Source organism: Aptenodytes patagonicus, chromosome 5 (assembly GCF_965638725.1).
Source record: "Aptenodytes patagonicus chromosome 5, bAptPat1.pri.cur, whole genome shotgun sequence".
In the NCBI taxonomy this organism is placed as follows: Eukaryota; Metazoa; Chordata; class Aves; order Sphenisciformes; family Spheniscidae; genus Aptenodytes; species Aptenodytes patagonicus.
The window spans coordinates 32,921,892-32,944,742 of record NC_134953.1 but is presented as its reverse complement, the minus strand read 5'-3'; the positions used below and the strand labels follow the sequence as shown (position 1 = coordinate 32,944,742).

At 41.1% G+C, this 22,851-nt stretch overlaps 1 protein-coding gene across 23 annotated transcripts in view; it reads right to left on the bottom strand.

Annotated features, from left to right (window-relative positions):
• The window catches only part of JAKMIP3 (Janus kinase and microtubule interacting protein 3), a 94,192-nt gene that overhangs the window by 15,920 nt on the left and 55,421 nt on the right, over nt 1-22,851 (bottom strand). For 9 of the 23 annotated variants that reach the window (XM_076339256.1, XM_076339254.1, XM_076339250.1 and 6 more), the window contains 15 exons: nt 21,480-21,539; nt 19,884-20,012; nt 18,264-18,392; nt 16,120-16,203; nt 13,077-13,139; nt 12,581-12,679; nt 11,459-11,557; nt 11,310-11,369; nt 8,515-8,580; nt 7,987-8,055; nt 7,805-7,882; nt 4,381-4,584; nt 3,966-4,031; nt 2,943-2,984; nt 1,146-2,393 (listed from right to left, as the gene is read on the bottom strand). In XM_076339256.1, the coding sequence (XP_076195371.1) occupies nt 2,247-2,393; nt 2,943-2,984; nt 3,966-4,031; nt 4,381-4,584; nt 7,805-7,882; nt 7,987-8,055; nt 8,515-8,580; nt 11,310-11,369; nt 11,459-11,557; nt 12,581-12,679; nt 13,077-13,139; nt 16,120-16,203; nt 18,264-18,392; nt 19,884-20,012; nt 21,480-21,539 (1,395 nt within the window). In that variant the 3' untranslated portion in view covers nt 1,146-2,246. Of the gene's footprint in view, nt 1-1,145; nt 2,394-2,942; nt 3,016-3,965; nt 4,032-4,380; nt 4,585-7,804; nt 7,883-7,986; nt 8,056-8,514; nt 8,581-11,309; nt 11,370-11,458; nt 11,558-12,580; nt 12,680-13,076; nt 13,140-16,119; nt 16,204-18,263; nt 18,393-19,883; nt 20,013-21,479; nt 21,540-22,851 lie in introns of those variants that run through there. The other 14 variants (XM_076339265.1, XM_076339267.1, XM_076339271.1 and 11 more) reach the window with 9 other exon arrangements.

Genomic DNA, 22,851 nt, shown 5'->3' with positions numbered 1-22,851 from the left:
CATCCCTCTATATGTAGACATCCTATGTCTGATTGATTTTAAAAGCAGCAATCCTATCTAGAGCAGCAAATCAATAACCTGCCGTCAAACACCTTAAGATCTGAGAGATGTTCAAACTCAGATTTGATAGACATTCTGCTTAGAAAAACTATTTGGGAAAAAAAGAAAAAGAAGAAAACAGATGGGATGAAGTACAGAGAGACAATTCCTCCTTTAAAGCAGAAACAAGTCATGTGAGAAGTACTAGATGTAAGAAGTATAACATTAACAAGTACTGGGACAGCCCCAACAACACCGAAAAAAGAAATGGCCTCCAAGCACTATCATGAGTGCTCTGATTTGCCTGTTGGTTTGCCTGTTGACTGAGTTATCCTGAGCATTATCCACAGGCGTGATTGGAAAACAAGAGTTCTATTCCAGGTTGTTATTTTTTTGAGATTTGAGTATTTTCCCTCATTTGGGGAGAGAGAGAACGGAGTCCAGCGAGCACTAGTCTTTCTGGGTATGACAAACTCCCCCAGGCTGTGGCAGCAGCGATTTCTTGTCAACTGTCTAGCGAGGTTCCGGTCCCCCATTTAATGTCCCTGTATTCTTAAATATTCTTGAAAAAAGACAGCTTCAGGCAGTGCTAGGGTGACCGCTGCTACTGTCCCCATCATATTTACCAGCCAAGTAACTCATTACCAGCATAAATTAGAAAAAAAGTAAGAGAAATTGTGAATTAAAATACTTTTCCGAATACTATTTGTCTTTTCAATCCAAAATGAAAATTATTTTCATCTATTGCATTTAAAATATACATTTTTAAAGTAGCATGACTGCTTGCTGTTTATACAAGAAGTTTGACAGTGCATTTCATTACCTACCTAGTCCTTTTTTGTTAAGAGTGACCACTGATCTAAAGAAATAAAGTTATAAGCATTTGTGATTATATCATACTGAAATTCAGTACCTAAATTACTAAAGTAAAATAGAGATAGAAATATAAATAATGTTTACATAAAGTCTTTGGTCATTTCAAAATTTTCTCTGCATTATCATCAGAAACATTTTAACTTGAGCAAGAGGGACTAACAGCCATGTAAAGGAAGTTATATAGTATATATAATTATATAATAAATTGGTTTCCAGTTAATTGGTCTTACCTGTCAGGAGCTCTGATTTTGCTTCCTGCCTCGTGCTTTCATGGGACAGGCAGTTCCCACCCACATCCTCGGGGACCTTCGTGACACTGCAGCCGTGGAAAGCTGCAGACAGGAGCTTGTTCTTGCTGTTCCTTGACAGTCCCAGGTTTGTGCGCTCGGCTGCAGTTCCCATTTGGTGACTCACACCGGTGGGATTTCTTCCAGATTTTCCCTCCTTCACTTGTTTTTCTAGACGATCCATTTTTCCTTCCTGGCTCCTGTGCCAGCCTCCTGGGCTCGGGCTCTGTGGTACTTGTGCTCCCTTGCCTCAAGGTGATAAAATCTTCTGTTCCTTTTTGCCGCCTCCCCCAGCCCAGAGCGTGCGGATCAGGGACAACGTGTTTTCCATTCACTCTTTTCCAGGTTGAACTTTTTGTTGGGACAATGTTAAGTCTTTTGTCATCATTTAGGGACAGCAATTTATAAATTATTGTGCCATTTTTCTCATCGTGCTGTGGGCCATGGTCTACTGAAAACTCCCCCCAAAATTAGAACTTGCTTTCTTGAAGGGTTCGAACATAGCTTCATGTTTTTCCCTAAAACTAGGCTTGCGGGATAACTATTGGACATACCCTCTGTTATGAAGAAATACCTTGGAACAAAACACTTCATTTTCATTCACATTTATCTTTTCGTGAGTGACTCCTCTGGAACTCTTCCTAAAATCTTCTTTCAAGACAGATTTTTAAATAACTATGAATAATAAATATAAATGTGTGACATATAAAACAGGACACGGTCACTTCTACAGAGAAGCAATTTACTACCTGCTTAGCAGGGAACAAAAATATATTCAGTTTATCTGAATTAGTATACTGCTCCTTACGTAAAACTGAGAGCTATTTCAAGCAGCAGAGCCAGGACTTCCACTGAAAGTTCAAGCAGCAGAGCCAAGACTCCGGGAAGGAGCCTGTGGCTGTAGGGGAGGGAGGGGGTTTTTGGCTTTCTTCTTTGTCGGCTTAGTTCTAGCTTTTCAAAATGCTCAGTCAGAGGTTTCAGTGGTGCAGACGCCACCTGTGCAGAAATTTCCACATACCCTAGTTCAGCTTCAGTCTGAAATGGTCAGAAAGATTGCATCTTCCATCGCCAGTAGCAAAATATGAGAGATATTTGGAGTTTTTGAAATGGCAATGTCTCTTTTTCTGTCTTGGTAATCAGTGCTGTCTTCTTGTTAATAACAGTAGAAGCAATTCTAGCTTCCTCAGTGGGCTGAAACAAGAAAAAGATATAAAAACATGGATCAAAAAAAAGTATATCTGGGCAAAAATAACACGCATGAAATTTCTCTAAGGTTTATATTTATAACTATCTGTTTGAATTGTACAACTGATAAAAAAGGATTTGTGTTGTATTCTATTGACTTTGATGACTAATAGGGAATGTTCCCCTCAGTGCCATGCATGATGTGGTAATTTCTACCATCTCTGGAAGCACAAACAGATTGGCTTTTTATCTCCTATTTACATGGGAAAAAAGGCAGGGTTGGGCAATAACTAGGGCCCTAAGGCATGATGCTGGGAGAAACACACATTTATAAATGACATGTACCCCCCAAACCATTCTGGTTTTTTAGTCTGAAGACAGGACAAGCGTGTCAGACAGCCCAGCTGTGTGGGGAGGAGTAGTGCCTTTAGAGATTTCCATTTTTGGGTTATCTGGGCACCCAGGAGACCGCCTCCAATACTGCTGAAGCCTGAGCAGCAAGGGGAAGGCTTTACAGGAAGAAGAGGGGAGACCAGAGGTGATCCGAGGGCTTACCTTTTGTGTGTGGCCTGAAGGACTATGACCAAAGAATGAAAGCTAAAGAGAAAAATAAAAACAAAAATAAAAACTGAAAAGGGGAGGGAGGAGAGGAAAAAATGGAAGAGAAGAAAGAGAACAAGAGTTTACAGTGTGTTTAGCTGAGAAATAAGCCATGGTTACAGACAGAGTGCAACAAAACTCTCAGTTGAAAGGAAATATAAAGTGTGAAGTAAGCTTTGAGGGCTCAGGGCTTGGCTCAGCTCAGCCAGAGCCCAGCAACCCTTGGACTGATGAGAGTTGTCTCCTGCCCCAGCGGAGCCCAGCCCAGTCGCAGCCAAGGGCTCAGGAAAAACGGGGAGGAAAAAAATGAGCTGAATTGTTCTGATACCTCAAAAAACCCCACAGTGCTAAGGTTTGGGTTTAGTTTCAGGTGGAAGTCCAGCTCAGTCCCTGTTGTACCTGAACAGGTTCTCCCATGGCAATTTCACTAGAAATAGATGGTTTCAGATGAGGGCAATTTTAGGGTAAAATTCAACAGTTATGGCTTGACCAGAGAAAGCTCGATGACATTAACCACGATGGCAGTGACTGCTGTGGCTGCAGGTGAGGACAGGAGAGGGAGCCTCCTCATTCCCTCTGGGGAAGGCAGGTCAGTGCAGCTGCACATGCAAATGCTGGAGAGGGGAGGGAGAAAAGATCTCTGGCTCCTTCCCCGGAGCACGTGTGAGACCTCATCCCTCTGCCATCCAGCAGCTCTCCATCACTCCCTTCCCAGGGCAGATGGACCTCTCCATCCTTGCCAGGTCCTGTGTTTCAAACTTTTCTGAAGGATAACAGAAGGAAAAGTTCAATTTAAGCTGGCAAACTTTCCTTCTCAGAGGGACTAATGCAAATGCAAAATGGTTTCCTGGAGCACTTTCACATTAACTCACTGCACTAACAAACACAAACTTTTTATAAGATTGTTTTCTTAGCCAAGGTGAAATGAATATACGGTCATGTGCACATACAATAACTGTTTCATCTGCATTACCTTACCTTTTCCTCTAACTCTTTTATTTGTCTTTTTTGGCCTTCAATTCTTTCTTCTAGCTCTTTAATTCTCTGTCAGATGTCAAATAAAAAAATATTTATTAACCAACCAAATACAGATGTACCCAGAAGATGCATTATTTTTGGAGATATAAATTGTATGTGCTGTGCTTCTAAAAAAATAAATTGGGTGCTAAGCTGTAGATGAGTCCTCCGTGAATGTCACTATGCGTGAGAAATTAATGAAAATCAAAATGCCCTGTTTGCAGGGATTATCCAAGGCAAATCAAAATCTGGCCGCAGGACCAGCCATTTCTGGTACAGCTCTATGAGGAGAGGCTGGTGCTCACAAGTTCATTACGTTTCCATCTGAGGGACCGTCCCACCCCAAATCTCGCCATGCCTGTGCACCGGCGCCTACCTGCTGTGCATGTTGAATGAGCTCCATCCTTTCTCTCAGGATTTGGGCGTCCCTCTCCCGGAGCTCACTCATCACCTGCCGCTTCCATTGCTCTACGGCACTCTTCAGTTTCTCTTTCTCCTCTTCTGAAAGAAGTTCGGAAATTTTGGCTCCAGCTTCTTGCTGCAGGGCATCATAGAGCATGGCTTCTAATTCCAGAATTTGCTAATCAAAAACAATATAAGGCTGTCAGCTTGACCTTGTCTCTGGTCAGATGAGGATTTTGTGAGGAACTGAAAATCCTACCCCGGTGAGGCAACGGGAGTGGTAGAAGGGTTGTGTGCTGAGCCTCCCGCACAGGACAGTGCAGAAAACTCAGTCCAGGGGGAAAATACTTTAGGCTGCTTTTATCCTGTGGGGCTCTGAGCAGCACTGGAACTGGGACTGCCCCTGGGCCTAGCCTAGTCTGCCTCTCAAAAAATATATGGGTGTCAACTTCTCCTTTCTGGAGATGGGAGATGGCCGTGGGGAGAAAAGGCAAAAAGAAAAAAAAGAAAAGGGAAAAGGGAAAAAAAGGGAAAAGGGAAAAAAAGGGAAAAGGGAAAAAAAGGGAAAAGGGAAAAGGGAAAGAGGTTCATAAAAGACTCATTTTGTGAGTTACAGATATTTTTTAAATGTAATGTTCAGTCTCTCAGTTCACCTTTCCCAGCTATTCTGTTCACAGCAGCAGAGGGCACGGCAGCACCAGTTCATACTCCTGCCAGAAAGGAATGATTCCCTGTTGTGTGCTTGCAGCATTTTGTAACAACTTGCTTAAAATGCCCCACCGAAAGGTGTTTCCAGCACTTTCTCTGGCAGAGTGGTCAGCTCCAAGAGGCTTTATGCTCAAGAAAAATATATCTGGTAGCTAGGCTCTCTTCCTGCAGTCTCAGGCTGCAGAGCCTTTACTTCACTGCATCAGAAAATGTCTCTTGCACAAAGACGGATGTACCCTCCAGATTTATTGAGATATAGAAGTGTGTAGGAAACGGAGTGGCAACGTTTCCCCAGGGTCACTGAGCCTGGTACCCTCCTAGGGCAGGTGACCTTGCCAGACAACGTCTTCTGCTTCAAAGTCCAAGATTAATGCTATTCCTTCAGGCAAGCCAAAACCAAGACAAAATCTTTTTCAGCAAGTTTGACATAGAGCAAGAGACAAAGCAGCAAATGATGGCATCTTTGCACACCGTCTCCAAAGCTGGTGGCATCTTGCAGAGCTCTCCGTGGCTTCAGGAGAACATGACTGCAATAGTGTGGTTTGAACCTTGCAGAGCTCTCCGTGGCTTCAGAACAGGACTGCTGCCATAGTGCAGCTTGAACCTCTAGACAGGCTGTTTGAAAATGCTGTAGATGTCTGTTGTGATAATTCAGCTCAATTCAAAATTGACAAGTTTTTCCACCTGAGGCTGCTGGTGGTGTTTTCTTACTATGTCTTAGCAGAGTCAGGACAGAAGAATACAAGCATTTACAAGAATAACAACATCATGGCAGGAGTTATGGATACTGATGGTAACTGAAAGACAGCAACCGTGGTATCTCTATGAGGAAGATTAGATCAGATCTCAGAAGAAGATTCTGGTTTGACTTTTAAAAATAATGCCAACATCCTTGCTAACCGTAACTGTCTCAACAAAATGCTGTTATTTGAGACATGGATTTCTGTTGGGTCCCGAACCTCAATTATACAACCATTATCCCTCTCTGATTATATTGACTTCTAAAGAAAGAAGAACGTGGGGAAATTCACGATCTCCAGAGCAGCAGCTGTGTCAGAAATCTCTGTGTGAGCCAAGTGCTTCTTGGAGCAAAATCCCCTGCCAGCAACCAAAGGGAGTGAAAACCGTGCAAAAAGCTTAGTGGTTACAGCTGGTAATCTTGTTGGCTGCAGTTAGCGGGGGAAGATTAGCGGCTCCTCATCTCAAGGGGCACAAAGGAAACACAGAAGTGAAACAAATTATAGAAATCAAAAGAGCTTTTGCCACTCAAATTTTGGGGCAGAACAAAGCTTTCTTGCTGCTTTCAGACTGCATTTGTGCCTGGGAGTAAAGCCCATCACTTTGCCTGGGGACACTCGCGTGATGCATTCAAAGAATACAGGAAAATGCAAATAACCCTCAGCTACTTCTGCATGGGCTGCAGCACATTCATTACACCCATTCCTTCTCCACAAGCGGCAGAGCCAAGGAGCAGGTAGTTGTTGTTGGACCCTTTGGTAAATTTGGCATCCTGGAACTGGAGATCCATCTCATGGATGGAGAGCGAGTGGCTGGCCATGAGCCACAGGGATACCGAGTAACGCCCTAATCGACAGCCACGGCTTCATGTCTGAGCTCTCCTGCAGACTCCATGACGTCACCAGGAGTTTCAAGTGATGCCATACAATTTTTCCCACTCTGCTGCTGTTGCAAGTTTCTGCATACTCAGATTTATGGATCTGTTTCAGAACTCGCCCAAGACCCAGAGGATCACCTCTCCCAGGGCTTATCTTTGAAGATGAATCCTACAGGCTCAGTCTTCAGCTGCACCAAACTGCTTCTCAGAACAGCTCAAGGCTGCAGGAGATAATCTGGCGTTAGGGCTGAGACCACAGGTAAAAGGGGCTTGTGTACATTCCAGGGTTTCCATTGTGAAGACATTGGTTCCAGATATAGCTCAGCATTTGGCAAAATCAGTCTTAAAAATCACCCTTACAGGAACAGAAAGTGTAGTGAATAAAAGCTTCCCCCAAATGGTTTGAAGTACAAATAGGTAATAGGTATCCAGAAAAAGAGGCATAAATACTCATTGCTGCTCAGGAAGTGTAACTGTGCTCAAGATTTAAATGGAACTGAAAGAATGAGATAAATCGATATGAAAATCTATGCATTTATGTCTTTCATGAGTATACATTGAACTTTTCTCTAACTGAAGGAAACAAGACAGCTGATGACTGAAGAGATGGTTGAAACGGGTTAGGATCAGCTAATGATGAACCTGACCTAAAAGCAGTTTCATTTCAAATTTACAGAATCACATAATACCTCCAGCTGTTTTGGTTACAGAGGCTGTAATCTAAGATCAAAGGAAATGTCTAGGTCAAAATCTTTATTTTGAAAGGAAAAGAGAAATTACTGAAGACATCATTTTCTTATCAGTCATTTACCAAAACCTCTGCTAAATTACAATTTGTGTTTAATAAATCAGTATTAAGGTCCTAATCCTGCAAGGACCTTGCAAACACAAGGAACTTGGTTCATAAGGAACTCACTGTTAGCTCAGGGTATAGAGGGTTTGTTTAAGATTCAGCCTATTTAGTCCTCAGGTCTCTGCATTAGCAGAGAATTTTTCTATAGAGGACAGACTACACATATTACACGAGGTAAGTTAATCAAGATGGCATAACTCAGTCAAGACTGGTTTTCCTCACCTTGTGAGCTTGGTCCAAGGACTGTTTCCTGAAGTCGAGCTCATCATCCAGGTAGCCCTTTTGCTTGCTGAACAGCTCCTGGGGACACAAGGAAGAGGCAGTCAGTGCAACGGCTGCGGCCCTAACATGACTGCTCTTCCTGCTGCCTCTCCCGACGGTTTGTTCCCCTCGTCTCTCAGTACCTTTTCATTCTCAAGATCCAGCATCTTCTGCTGCAGCGCAGACTCTGTCACTTCTATCTGCTGTAGCCACTGTGCACAAAAACAGAGATCAGGTGCTTAAGCGTAAAGAGCAGAGGCAAGCACGCCTGCGTATTCAGCTTTCACTGTGACTTTAAGGTGTGTCAGCACACACTGCAAGTACTTACTTAAACTCACTAAATAAAAGAGGAAAAATTAACTTTATTATTACATCTTTTCTTTTATATATATTGGTGATGGAAAAAAGCATTATTTCAAAGCCTAGCCATTTACCTTCTAACATCATTTTGTTAATTAAGTAACATTTTAAAATAAGCAATGTCTGTCTGTATTGTCTGAATGCTACCTTTATTTTGACAAAAACTAGTGTTAAGTGTAATTCCAGATAAAGAATCAGGGCATTTTGTGATGAAACTATCATTTACATCACCAGCGTCTTCAAGTGAGCTATTCTGAGAGGGTCAGATGCTTTCATGACATGCGTTTACTGACGAGTGATGCAGTTATTACCTTTTCAGCCAACGTGAGAACTGTCCTTGCTTGTATGACAACTACTTGCTCTTCGTTGGTCAGATTCTGCACCAAAAGAGGAATATAATTACAACAAATCCCAGTGTCTTGTTATTAATCCACTACTTGGGCTACTGCTGTTTTAAATAAATATGAAATTAAATATGTTTGAGGAAAAATAAACTAAGGCAAAGAAAATTAGTATTGTAATGCAACATTGTAAAAATGATTGTAACTATTCATGTTGAATTGTTATCATACATATAGTTAATTCTTCTAAAATTCCCACATTTACCAAAAAAAAAAAGACATTGAGACTGGATCTACTTTTTCCCAACAGGGAATAAACACACAGTTACACAAGACAGAATCAAGCTTAGCACAATGTGCCATTAAGAAAAGAGATGCAATCTTAAGTCCTCTGTGTTCCATTATATGCGCAGTAGGTTAATACACAATCCTTATTCTGCACAGCCAAAAGTCACGATTTTGGAAAACGCTTGTTAAGATGTTAGTTTTTCAGTTAATATTTTGGGGTTTGTTTTGGTTGTGTTTTTTTTTTTTTAAAAAGAAAATACTGAAACTATGTTTTGCATTCATCCCAAACCAGTCTTACTCTGACCACATGTACAGTAGCAGAACTGAATCCTTCTAGTTTGGGACCCATGTTTGCTCAGATCCAGAGAGCCGAGTCTGACCCACTGCTGTCAGGTACAGGAGGATGGGCCAGTCTCCGTGTGTTATCATTCCCACAGGGTAATTAGGAAGTGGTAAGAAGGGTGACTATGGTGAACTTCAATTTAATGCACAAAGCTGGCGACAGTGGAAGTGCTATCTGGCAGGGATGGGAGGAGACCTGTCCTGAGGACCCCTGAAAATTCTCTCTTCCATAAATGTAATTTTTTTTTAAAACAAGTTATGTTACATTAAAAATGAAAACATCCACACAGAACATTAATGGTGTTCTTTCCTGTTCTGTGAGTTATCCCCTGACCTGACTCTCCTGTCTGTGGGGAAGAGGAGGGCATCTGTGTTCCTCAGCCCCCCTCCTCTGTGCCTATCCCCAGTGAACCCATAGGCTGCAGGGGATGTATTGCACTCCTCTGACCTTTGCTTATGCTCTACTCCTAGAGGTACTCTCTCAAGGGTTTGCCTTACTCAAAGCCGTATTTAACTCACGACAGTTCAGCAGGAAGCAGCTGGAAGCTGCCAGGAGGCTTTACAGAAATGCAGGTGAGAAAATGTGCAGAAAAGAATGGAATCACTTGCACACAGGCAGGACACAGGTTCACTTTCCCAGACTCCCTAACAGCCAGACATGACAACATGCACCTGCAGGGCGGAGTCTGCCATTGGTGGCTAAGTCTGATGTTAAACATGTGAAAACAAGAAAAAAACAAGTGGTAACAGTCTACAGTTATCTTAAAGCTATCTGAGGTGAGAACTGAGAACTCCCCCTTGTGTTGCATCTGGAGTTAACTTGTTGTATGTAATAGGAAAAAAAAAAAATCAAGAGGAAATAACATTATAGACTATTAATGTAAGTAAAGAAGCCAAAAGGAAAAGAAAGGGAATAGAAAACTTGAGAAAAGCTATCACTTTTTCTGTTCCTGTTTGTCTCCAAGTTGCCTGTTTGGGACGCTGTCTCAAAACAGTCTGCACAGGACTAACCTGACATTAATAATGCCATTGAAGACAATGTTAGCACAGGCATTAACAGATTAAGGGGTATTATCTTTCTACACATTAGTAGGGTCAGTCTTAGCTCGTTGGTGATTAAGGTTATATGTATTTTTTTTTTATTCTTTGCACACAAAAGATTTTAGGATTCTTCATATTTCTGCCAGTGTGAATATCATTAACTGCAGCAGTGGTGAAGATTATTAATTGCTTCAATATGTTTCAGCTCCTCCACTAACTCCTGGCTTGATTTTGTGGGGCAGAGCTTGTAGATATCAGAGACTGGGGACGGTGGAGATATGATGACCCAACTGGTCTAACTGGAGAGGTGGACAAGAGGTACTTCCAGGCTGCCCCCATGGCCCTGGGGACGGTGTTTTTGACAGAGGCACAGGGGAGAGCTGGGGCAGCTCAGGTGAGGAGCTATGAGAATGGTGGGGACCTTTCTGCAGACCCAACATCTGCAGCGGGGTTGTCCCAGGGAGAAGTCCCGCAGCGGCCGAGGGCTCTGCGAGACCCTCTGCTCTCCTCTGCCCCTCACAGCTACGGGGGCTCTGTGGCTCTGCTGATAGATGAGAGTACAGGAAAAAATATACAAGGGCATCTGTATCTTCTATATACATAACTATAGGTATAATTAATCACTTCCATTTGCTAAAGGAGAAATGCTTTCAAATTTCGTATTATTTGTTTCTTCTTTTCATGCTGCTGTTGTAACTTTTTGTTTAATATCCTGGTTACTGTCGAAGGTTTATGGGTTATTAGACAAAATTAAAATACACAGCTGCTAAAATGCAAAAGCAAGGCAAATGCAGAGTAAGCAAATAAACAAACCATGTGTGAACAGTGACCAGAAAAAAACCCCCACCAAAGTTTCAAAATATTTTCCAAATCATTGAAAATTTAGAAGCAATACTGTGACACCAAGATCCCACATGGCACTGGTCAGAAGGCTATTAACAAAATCTTAAAAAGCGAGAAAATGCTTAGCTCATAACCCAGTACTTTGACCGCAGGGAGGACAGGTTGTACAGTAGCAAACCAAGAAGGCTTTGCTAACTTAACATGAGGACAAATATTTACCAAAGCATGCACAATTTATTAAAGGAACATACACTTACGGCGTTATCCCCTAAAATGTCCAATTTTTTCATCAGCTCTGCTACTACTATGTCCTAACAAGAGAGAAATGGAAAACCAGCAGTCAGAACAGTGTGTCTGATTTTATTTAGGGAAAGGAAAGTATGAAGCAAGAATCCCTTACTGTTACACCTTCTGCCTCGCAGTAGACTTGGAGAGGGCTTTTCCCCTCTGTAAAAGGACCGTGATGGAAGTTGATGGCAGGCGATCGTCTTTCTCTCTCCTGAAATGACAATAATTGCTTGGTTACCCACTACGGTATGTCACAAATGGTAGCTTCACCAAGAACTTGATAATTATGGTTTCAAAAAGGCTCACTCTAACTGAACACATTGCAAAGCAATGCTGTCACAGAGTGGCTTTATTTTGGGTGAACAGAGCACGGAAACCCTTCCTCCTACACCCTGTAGCTATTGACACTAACAGCCAGGAGCAAGAGCCATTTCTCTGGCCAGACCATGTGCTTTTGTGAGGGTACTCAGGGCTGACAGGGAAGACCTCCACCTCACTGCAAAGCAGGGTAGACGTACATATTAACAGCGCTAATATTTTCCCACTATGCTTCTTCACTGGGCAGTGATCATGACCACTTATCTATTATTTTGACTACACAATATATTTGAACAAAACTATACACTTACAGATAGTATAATATAAATAGCATTTAAATTTTTCTTGTAAGTGGCTGCTTTGTTACTCTCTCTTTGGAGAACGTGGAAAACGGCTTCCAAGAGCTTATAGATTCTGTTTATACAGGTAACCATACAGAAAACAGAAGGCTCAGTGGAGTAAACAGAGCAGTCTACAGGCCATGTGATTCCTTCTCTGCAGGTTTAGCAAGAGGTGAAACACAGCAATGATTTTTGGCAATGGAAAAAAGTTCCTTCTTCTTTTTCTTTCCCACATATGATCTGTTCTGGTTTTATCTCTTTGCATTTCAGAACAGATGGAGTATAGTAAAATGTGTATCTACATCATGAGCCAATCTTCTGGATCTTAAAATTATTTAAATAGTAAGACTGCCAGAACAACCTATCAAGAATACCAGTATTGATCCCTGGGCGTTTGTTTGAGTTTTTTTTTTTTCTCTTTTATTAGCACTTTGTACTAAACCCTTTGGTCTCGTTCAGTGCAATGCAGCTCTTTAGAGTAAACATGGGCGAGTTCCCAAAGCTGCAATGCCCCCGGCCATGGCTTGCGCAGCCCAGGGCAGGTGGGCAGGACCATGGCTGCAACACGTGCTCACTTCAAGCTCCAAGATCCTGAACTCCAGGAGCTCGTTTTGATCCTTAACATCCTGGACATCATGTTTTAAGCGAGCTTCCTCAGCTTCCATTTGTTTTATCTGCAAAATAAAGCAACATGTGTTAGCACCGTTTTCAGAGTGTCACTCAAGATCCGCTGCGCTTTGACTGTGCCGGGGAAATGCTGGGGTCAGCATGAGCGCCAAGGGTCCGAGCCCACACCCTGGGGTCAACACGAGTAGGGACTGCAGCACCAGCGCTGGGGGAGCATGGGGCCTTCCCCCACAACCACGTCCTCACATGACCTCACACCAGGACATTTTATGGGGCAATAGGGAATGCCAGAAAACCACTTTTTCTGGCAGGTTTATACGGATCTTGTTATTACATGTGAATTATTTCCAGTAGAGCTGTGTGATACAGATTAAAATATTGCACCTTCTGCATTCCTTAAGCTACAAATATTATTTGAATAATACAAATAGAAACATTGAACACCTTTTCTACCAGTTCTTGATTTCTTCTATACAATGCTTGCTTCTCCTCAATCCACTTCATATCCTTGAAAACGAAATGACCAATATTGTAGGTGAAGCTGGCAATGTTTAGCACAAACACAGTAGCAAGTATTTCATTAAATCACACATCTAGAGAAGAGGGACAGAATAATATTGCATATGAAATTGTAATTCCATTATTTCCTATGATATGAAAGCTCACCCTTTCCGTCTTATTTTAACAGTCTGTAGTATACAAATGGAATAGAAACACTCCAATGATTAAAAAAACACTTTCAGATAAAAGATTGGTTTGCATTAAAAGGGATATTTCTAGCTATGCAGTTACTATTAAATTTCAATTATACTGAACACAAATTACATATTTCTGAACACTAGGAAAAATAAACCTTATTTTGAAACTAATTTCTTAGTTTGATGTATATATAAAAGCCACAAAACCCAGAACATTATTAACAATAATAAGAGGCTAAGCTGGAAAGGTAATGATCAAATGATTTAGTATTATTTTAATGTTCTCAAAAAACATTTTATGTTTCTGAGTTTGGGTTTTTTTTTTTGGTTGGTTTTTTTTGGCTGGAAAAGTAAGACACAAGCTAGAAACAGCCTGGGAACATTTCTTGTATTTCCAGCTGGGGCTTGGGTATTTGCAGTCTGCAATATTTCATTCTCAAGGCTATCCCAAGGCTAGAGGTGTGCCTGTTTCTTTATCACCTTTGGATGCCAGTGTGTGAGGTGGTTTTAAACTCTGTACTCTTCCAATTTAAGGTGCATTCTCCTTTTAACTTTTCCTGTGTTATGCTACTTTATCCACATCTCTGGACTGTGTAAGCTCAGTGCCAGGATTGACTAGTTCACCTGAGCCATGAGGAGGAGGGTGTTGCGTGGTGGAGTAGAGGTGCTTGGCTTGAGTTGCCACCCCGCTGCCAGGATGCTCCCTGATTTCGGTGGTGTGGATGTGGGCGCAGGATCCTCCTGCGTCCAAGGGACCGCACAACTGCGCTGTGAGCATTGAGAGCCACTCGGCTCTGCAGGCAGGGAATCAGAAACTCCCAACACCATGCTGCCTTTTCTGTTTGGGGAACATTACAAGGGAGAATTTTCTAACACTAGCTAGGCAAGGACGTATGCAAATGGCAAATATTTGGATGCAGCACTACAGTCCAAAAGGATCCAAATGGCATGCAACAGCTAGGAGTATAATGTGGTCTCTGCGAGGGGCTGAATGTCACCCACCAAAAGCTGCAGTGGCATGCAAACCTGCCAAGAACTTGAGTGGGGCTGGCTTTGCTGAATGAAATCTCAAGGTCAGACCAGGGTGACAGACTACTGAGCCAGCCTTGAATGAGCCAGTCATGCAAAAGCAGACACCTTGCAGTGAATTCAGAAATGAAAATTACCAAGTGTAAGCCTTAACACATCAAAGCAAAAATAAGACATCTTAATAATGCCTGATGGGATGAAAAAGGTAGAGCTCAATAGATGTTTGGTTGAATGTGATATGCTTCATGTTAATCATTTAGACTAAGTTTCCTAGAGTGCAGTTTCGTAGATTATTCAATTGTATTTCAAATTAATCCTTTTTGAAAGAATGACTGAGATGATTTGACAAGCTATTGCATGAACAGGCTGCACGGTGAACTACACAAACAGCTGAACTGGACACTTCAAATAGCCCTAATACACAAATTTACTCTGTATTTAAAGAAAGCATTCACAGCAAAGTTTTTCACATGATAAGAACCACTTTGTTTTTGCTGAAAATACACAGCCTGTGCTCTGCACTTCTTCCTTCCCTTGAAATGTTTAACCACTTTCTAATTTAACACCTGCTTTTCTCCTTTTAAGAAAGCAAAATCTTGTGGAGCTACAAGGAAAGCTGCTGGCAAGGAAAGCTTACTTCTACATTGACTAAATAAACATTTCATTAGAAAATAAATATTCTTCCTTTATTTTACCTTCCCAATTTTCTCCTAGGTATCAAAAATACTGGTAGTCTGTGAGATTTTAAAGTAGACCATCTTCTTGCCAAACACAATTGTTCCCTCTCTTTACATAATACTTTCTCAGTATTTATATTCGTCTTCAAATTGATAAGGGAACTGACCTGTTATTCACCGATTTAATTTTCAGGAGATGCATAATAAAACAACAGAGAGCAATTTTAAGCTAGGGACAAGTAAAGGGATAGAGGAGGACTAATGGGCATGGCTGTCAGCTGGGTGCCAAACAGACCCTGTGCTTTGGGGCTTCAAGCAGTGACAATAAGCATGGGAATTCACTTCCTCTCTGGCTGTGCAGAGAAATTCTCAGTGTCCTATAGATATATCGCACCCGTTTTGACTTCAAAGCTGTACGTGTACCAAATTCAGGCACTCCTTTACCAGCTGACTTTTGCTTTCCCTTACTGTAACATCTGCGCATCACAGATCCTTTCACACAGGCATCGCCTGCTGTTCTCTCCATTACGCTGGAGCAAGTGAGGCATTAAGGCTGAGATCAGCAAAGATATATGGGGCTTTAATGGGTGTTGATTTCAGGAGTTAGCATGTAAGCACTGACGGGGACTCAGGGCTTTGGGGACTGATGTTTGAGATATTAACACATGTAAACGTGGCGAGTGGGGTTTTCAAAAGCCCTTGCATGCCTGACTCTCCTTGAAACCAACTAGACCACATGTATTGAGTGTTTTATTTTCAATTAATTGACACATTTATTGAAAAAGTACTTGGCAGATTACATTAATGTCGCCTAAATCAGAGGTGCAGCGGTGATGGAGGTTGTGCAGGGTAGGTCACTACAGTGCACATTGACAGGGACAATAATTGCTTCCCTAGTATGTCTGCTTTGTATGAAATGAAACAGCTATTGAAAAGTCGCATCAGGATTATTCTATACATACATAAACGCTCACTAGCATCTGCAGTATTATATGGTAATATGAACAGGCATGTTTCTAGAGCCCCCTCCCACCCCCAGCACGAAGGCTGGAGAAAGGGCCAGTGTTTGGCTGCATGCATTACCTGCCCCTGCTCAGCAAGGGCCTTCTCCAAGTCTTCTATCTGAGCCTGAGATCGGTGTATTTCTGCTTGGAGCTGCTCACGTGTCTGTAGGATACAAGGGAAGAAGAAAAAAATAATAAATCAAACTTTCTCTAAAAGACAAAAGCTAACACAGGTACAGAAAATAATTAAAACATCAAATACTTCTAACAAATAATTTTTAAAGTTCTTTGGCAGACTAAATTTGCAACTAAGCACATAACATTAGTCATTAATCATAAAAAGAAGTCTGTAAGACAGGATAATAATTTTGAGACTTAAGTCAAGATTACCATAAAAAGCATCCCATTAGGTAGACAGTAGGACAGCAAAATATAAATGGCTTCTTACAGCTGGTTATGACAGTCTGCAGTGAGCAGCATTCCCTATTCTAGAACAAGGTGTTTAAAAAAGCCAGTGTAATGCAAAGATTCATTTCTCCATGAGGACGAATGAAAATTGTTATGCGACAATTCTGGGCACACCTGATTCCTTTAAATTTTTGATGAGTTAAAAAGCTCAGAACAAACCCTACATATGTAACGTTACAAACTGGCAAACTGCATTCCTCCTTATGCATTTAGTACCCTATCTTATGGTCGTACTGTATTGCGTGTAATTTTTTACTATACTTGTAGCTTCATGCTTATTTAAATATACACCATCTTCCTACACGGGTTTTCTGGAGAATAAATGTAATTATTATTAGCTGTTTTGTTCATGAAATATTGCTTTATAGAACATTTTCTTTCCTCAAACCATTTATCTGCTATTTATCTTGTTATTTACAATGAAAATGATCTTATTTGTTTGCATTACCTGCATTGTTCTCTCTTTTTGTCTTACTATGGAAAAAGTAAAATCAAGTCACTTTTCAAGTTGGGCATGTCTTGTTTCATTATGATTTTCTTTACATGTGCAATCCCTAACAATTCAGAGCAGAGTGCATGCTTCTGGGAATGTTAGTTTTAACGCAGTTTGAGCATTCAGAGAGAGTGAGATATGATCTATGATTGCCAAACAGGGAAGTCGCTGGGAGACAAGGGATGCTGCTAAATCTGGGTGTCTGAGAGGTACTCAACAGTGGAGACAGTGGAGAAATTAGAAGTTAATTCTTTGAATTATTCAGTGGAAGAAAACCAGATTAGTTACATAGCTAGGAAAGCCAAAATATTAGTGTAATGATGGACTTCAGCTAGAGGAATTTGGCCATTTGTTTTATGTCTAATTGGGGCCAGGGAACTGCTCGCGGTTGGGACAGTCACAGCTCAGTGGTACGTGGTGCTGGGCTGCAGCTGCCGGAGGTGTCCCCAGCGGGACCAGGTTGGATGATATGGGTATCTATCTCCCAACATTGTCACCCTTACCTTGAGCTCCTGTAAGTGTTCCTGGATAACACGCTCACACAATAGATATAAAGCCAAATTAAGACTTTGCAGTTATATTTCTCCTATTAAACTTCAACCTGTTAGCTCAGAACAGAATTTTCCCCTTCATTTACTGTATTCACCCTTGCATTCTGTGTATGATAATTCCTGTCAAGTCCTTGTAATATACACCATACTCATAATAAATGTAACATTTTATGCCAGATGTTTGAAGCCACATGGGCTGTGTGAGGCAGATAGGCAGGCAGAATAGCATAGGACACTTTGCAATTTAATTAAGAAAAAGAATCTCAGCTATAAGCCTTCTAAACATTTTATGAGGAATCATGTAATCTCACAGAATCCAGAAAGAATTAAATACCAAGCATTATATATTTAAGGCTATTTGTCTTAGATTTTTATAGAAAAAGAGCTTAATTTTAAGGATTTCCCATAAAAATTCTCTCTGAATTTCTCTTAAACTGATCAGAGGTGAAAAGACTAAACCGTAGTAATGGTGGTTCCTCCAGCCAACCAGCACTTCACAGGGGATGCCGGACAACCTGGCTGGAGTTAGAGACCCTGGAGCCCACCTTGGCAGCCAGCCCAGCCGAGTCCCCTGCCCTGCACTCTCAGCCAGCAGCGTGCTGGAGGAGCTGGCTGACCCCAGTTTAGCTTGAAAACAACCTGAGCAAGTACAGTTGGAAACCCCCATACAATTACAATCCTTTATTTTCATGTAATATAAGCCATTTAGACCTTAACTTCTCGTTCTGCATCCAATGTTCCTCCGACCTGTTCTTGCAATAGGGCGTATGCTCGTTGCAGAGCCTGGTACTCCATTGTCAGCTGCCGAAACCGCAGTTCTGTCTCTTCCTTGGCCATGCCCTGGAATTAAAAACAAATATGCATTGCACCAGTTGCTTTTTTTCTGCAATGAAAGTAAAAAATATTATAAGAGTGGGTTACGTTTGCTTTCTCTAAAAAGTGCAAAAATTATTACTTTCAAAATGCAATTTGGGAAGCACAGTACTAAGGATCTTGTTTATGTACCCTCAGACTATTTCTCTTTTGTCCCTTAAGCATCTCTTCTGTACACTTACTTCAAGAAAATGCAATATAGGAAAAAAAGAAAAAAAAAAAGAGAATTTGCCCCGCCTTGGAAAGATAAAAACTCGCCATCCATATAACATACTAATGACTGAATCGCCCTTTATTACTGTAACAGGCAAAGTCATCACATTTAAAGGTGAAAATACAACTTTCTTGAAACAACAAAAGGTTTCCAACCTGGCGAATAAGCCAACCCTGACAGTCTCACTCAATTATTAAAACACTAATCTAGAGTTAATACTTGTAGAAATGGTGACATCAACATGAAAAGACCCCTTCATCTTCTTCACTCTCCTTACAATATTCAGCATTGAATGCTTTCATGTCAGGTTGACTGGAATATTTCATTCAACATGAAATGAAATTATACTGCTGGTTGCATGCATAAACTTCATACTATCTGAATAGGGAAAAAAATGTCAATACAGGAATGAAAAATAAATAAGCTTATACGTATACAAATACATTCAGATTCCCTGCAGTGCAGCACACAGCTGGTAACCGGTCATGTATCTTTTATGATGGAGATAGGAATTCTTCAGGTTCCCTTTTAACAGATCTAATTACAACCCATGAAACAGGTGAAATGGCAGATGAAAAAGGCTGCAAGTCATTATTAGCAATTTTTTGTTTATCCTTGTTAAACCCAGAAACATGTACAGTGATCTGACACACACTCGGGAAAGCATTTGTAGGGAAGCCCTACAAAACACCAGGAATAATCACTTGTATTTGTATTACCAGCTACCTTTGTGTACTCTGTGTTCAGAGCCTCCAGAAAAGTCACGACCTCAATATACTGGTGAGGAGACAGCCTCTCCTCTGGAGGTTGGTGCTTTATGTGACTGCTTACTTCTCCAGAAGTACACAAACCTTATCGCTTAAGGCTGCACTCTGTGCCGGGGTTAAAATGACAAATAGAAGGACCTGAACCAAACTACACATGCACAAACCTGCAGTAAATCTCAGTGTGAACAGATCTTCCTAGGGTTATCCAACTTCTCTGTCTTTTTAGACCTCTAACTTAAAAACCCATTATAAATATAATGTTCTTAGAATATAATATTTCCAGCTTGGCTAAAAGTTGTGAAATTACTGAAGACTTGAGATCCAGAGATATTAACCGAAATGCACAGTATGGAATTTAACATAAATTTTTAATTTTCTGGTCAGAAGTGACAAATGAATGATATAACAGACCAGGAATTTCATTAAAAATTAGTAGCGAGGTTTCAAAACAAAATAACACATATTTTTGATGAATACCTCTTCCAAGTCATCTTCAGGAGTGCAAGGGGTTTGATCTGTCCGGTCAGTTTGATATGAGATAGAGGAACCATCAGACTCCAAGGAAGCTTCTTCATCGTAGCCGAAAAACGTCTCCACAACCGGCTTCTGACAGAGACAAGGTGTCAGTGAGTGCAGCCGTGTCGCGCGGCAGTGGTGCCATCGGCTGCGCCAGCCTGACAGCATCAGGGGGGCAGCAACAACTTTGGACACATGGCTAAACCCTGCGCCTTTGTAGGATTTGAACATATACACCTTTGGAGGAACTTGAATTCCAGCTTATTGGTAATTTTCACCCTATTGGTTTTTGAAAAACCACCCAGTTCTTTACATGTATTCTGTAAAGCTTTTTCACCCCAATGGTAGCGCTTTACAATAGCTAAACCTATTCAAATCATGGAATTGTCGTGTTTGTTATTAGGTATAATGGTATGCAACCTCAAAGCCCCCGCCTTTTTTTAATGTATTTTCCTCCCGATTTCTCTAGCTAAGGCAGACCACCCTTTTTACTTCTTTGTGTGTTCATCTCAGCGTAAGGTGGGAGTTATGCATTGAAATTTCTTTGTTAATCCATCGTCATCACCACGATATCCCTCCTGTCATTACCACAACTGTCACATGAAAAGTTAGATTTTCAAGAAATATTCTACTTGAAAATTTGAAGTTAATCACCATAGCGATGTTTTTACAGTTTGAAGAAATCAGTTTTTCCACTCAAATCTGCTTTCTGTTTAAAAGAATGAGGGTAGTGCTGGTAAAAAAAGATTTACTGTTAAATGCTTGAAAGTCAAAGACGACATTTCAAACACAGTTTTAAAGATATTTTTAATTGTTGATTTACAAAAAACATTTCTAGATTTTGGAGATTTTTTTTTTTATTTGAAGTGGATAACTTTTGAAGGAGACAAAATGTGACTCTCCTTCAAAGGCCTGGTTGCCATTTGCAGGATGACAGAAGTTAAGGAGTTATCTCGCATTGACTGCAATTCATTGTTTATAGATTCATTAGCTCCATCACTGCCTTAATTCTTCATATGTAGAGCACAGCTTACTCTCAGGTCCCTGACATTATACCTTACGATGTTACAGTGTTAATATTTATATTAACATCCTGCCAAGTATTCATTAACTAACATTTTCTTTCTCCCTGAGCTCTAACCATTGCTCCTTGTAACCTTGTAACCAGCAATTTTTGCATGTTACTAAACTCCATAATGAATTATTTACAACCTACATATGTTTTCAGGCAGTGCCATTAAAAGATCATTTTGAGATATGTTAATTCACAAAATCTGTCTCATCTTAAGACAACCACATACCATGGAAGTCCCTCAGGACACCGAAACTGCGCAGGGTAACCGCAGAGCATGCAAATGCTTGCAATGCACAATGCAAACTGTTCCCCTACCCCTACCAGATCTTGTCTGAATTATCCTAATACTGTCTATGAATGTCCTTGAACCCAAATTTAAGATTAGGACCCGTTTCTAGACCCTTGAGGAGAGTGTCCCCCCGCTTGGAGCACCCCGGGAAACCAGCATGCCCATCAGCATGTCACGATACAAGTTTTTTTACCTTAGGAATTCTTGTCATTTTTTTCCTTTGCTTCCTATACCTTAACAGCTTATCACGTTCCTGAAAGAATCAGATACATACGTTAGCTGTTTTCAAAGAGCTGTTACTTAAATTAACTATGTCAGTACTAGTAGTCATTAGGCAATCAAGAAATAGTGATGTCAGTGCTGGCCACTGCCTCAAAATGAAATAACCATGTTTTCATCAGTCAAATGTTAGTTTTACTCCAACATCTTCCAAGTTTGCCATATACAAGTATCAATTGCTCTTTATATTCATGAAAATCAAAATAGCAAAAGAAAGCTCATTATAACCAACACAACACACTGACAGCTTAGGCCTCATTTCAGAGCTGCTCCGTGAGCAAGCATGCGCATTCAAGCCCGTGCTATGGCTCGTCTCCGGTAGATGGGCTCTCTGTCCAGGGGTGATAAGCAAAGACCGACTACTTCCCTTGGGTCTTGGTGCTGTGGCTGTTAGTGCCCTCTGGAAGGTGCACACATGTAACAGCCCAACTACCCAAAATTCAGAGACTGTTTGAACTCAGCACTTTCAGTCTCAGCTGACTTCTCTAAGGATCTGCAGGTTCCCAGTGCTTCTGAAAAAGGGTTTGAGCATTTATTGCTGCCAGCAATTTTTTCTGTTCAGTGGAAATGATGACACTCTTCATAGAGTCATGTCAATTTTTTATAGTCCTGAAAAAAAATTCTTTATTCTGGATTGCAAATACCAGCAAACTCCAGGATTGCAGAGAGTAAAGTTCTAAAGGGAAAACCCCTATAATCTTTCATTTTAACCATTTGGTAAAAGGATGCGATGACATTGTGGGATATTGATAATGTCCCAACACCATCAGCCCAATGGCAAATCCTAACATCAGCAGCAGTGACAGAAGAAAATCAAATACTTGTTTTGCTTGACAACAAAAGCTTTGCTGTACACTTGGCAAAGAAGAACAAAACAGTCCACATTTTATCAATATATATTAGTGGCTTAACTTCACAAAATTTTTACCGATAATAACAAAGTGATGAGTCGGGCAAGGGCAGTGACTGAGAACATGCCAGTAGGGGTGAGACAAAGCTAGTGGTAATCAGACTCTAAAAAAAATGCCATTCTAACATGGCAGAGCTGTCCTGGAGATGGAGGACACTCGCTATCGGCCATCAGGACAGGGGGACCACACTGACCTTTGCCTCTAAGGTCATCCTAGTGGTGGAAAAAAGCTTTCCTCTCTCAACAGAGCTTTCCTTTCCACTATCACTACATTTTTCTCTGGTGAACAACTTCTGCTGATATGGCCTTTGACAACATCTACACTGAGAAAAACGCTGTGTTAGCTTGCTGCCTGAATGGAGATGTAAGTGATAAT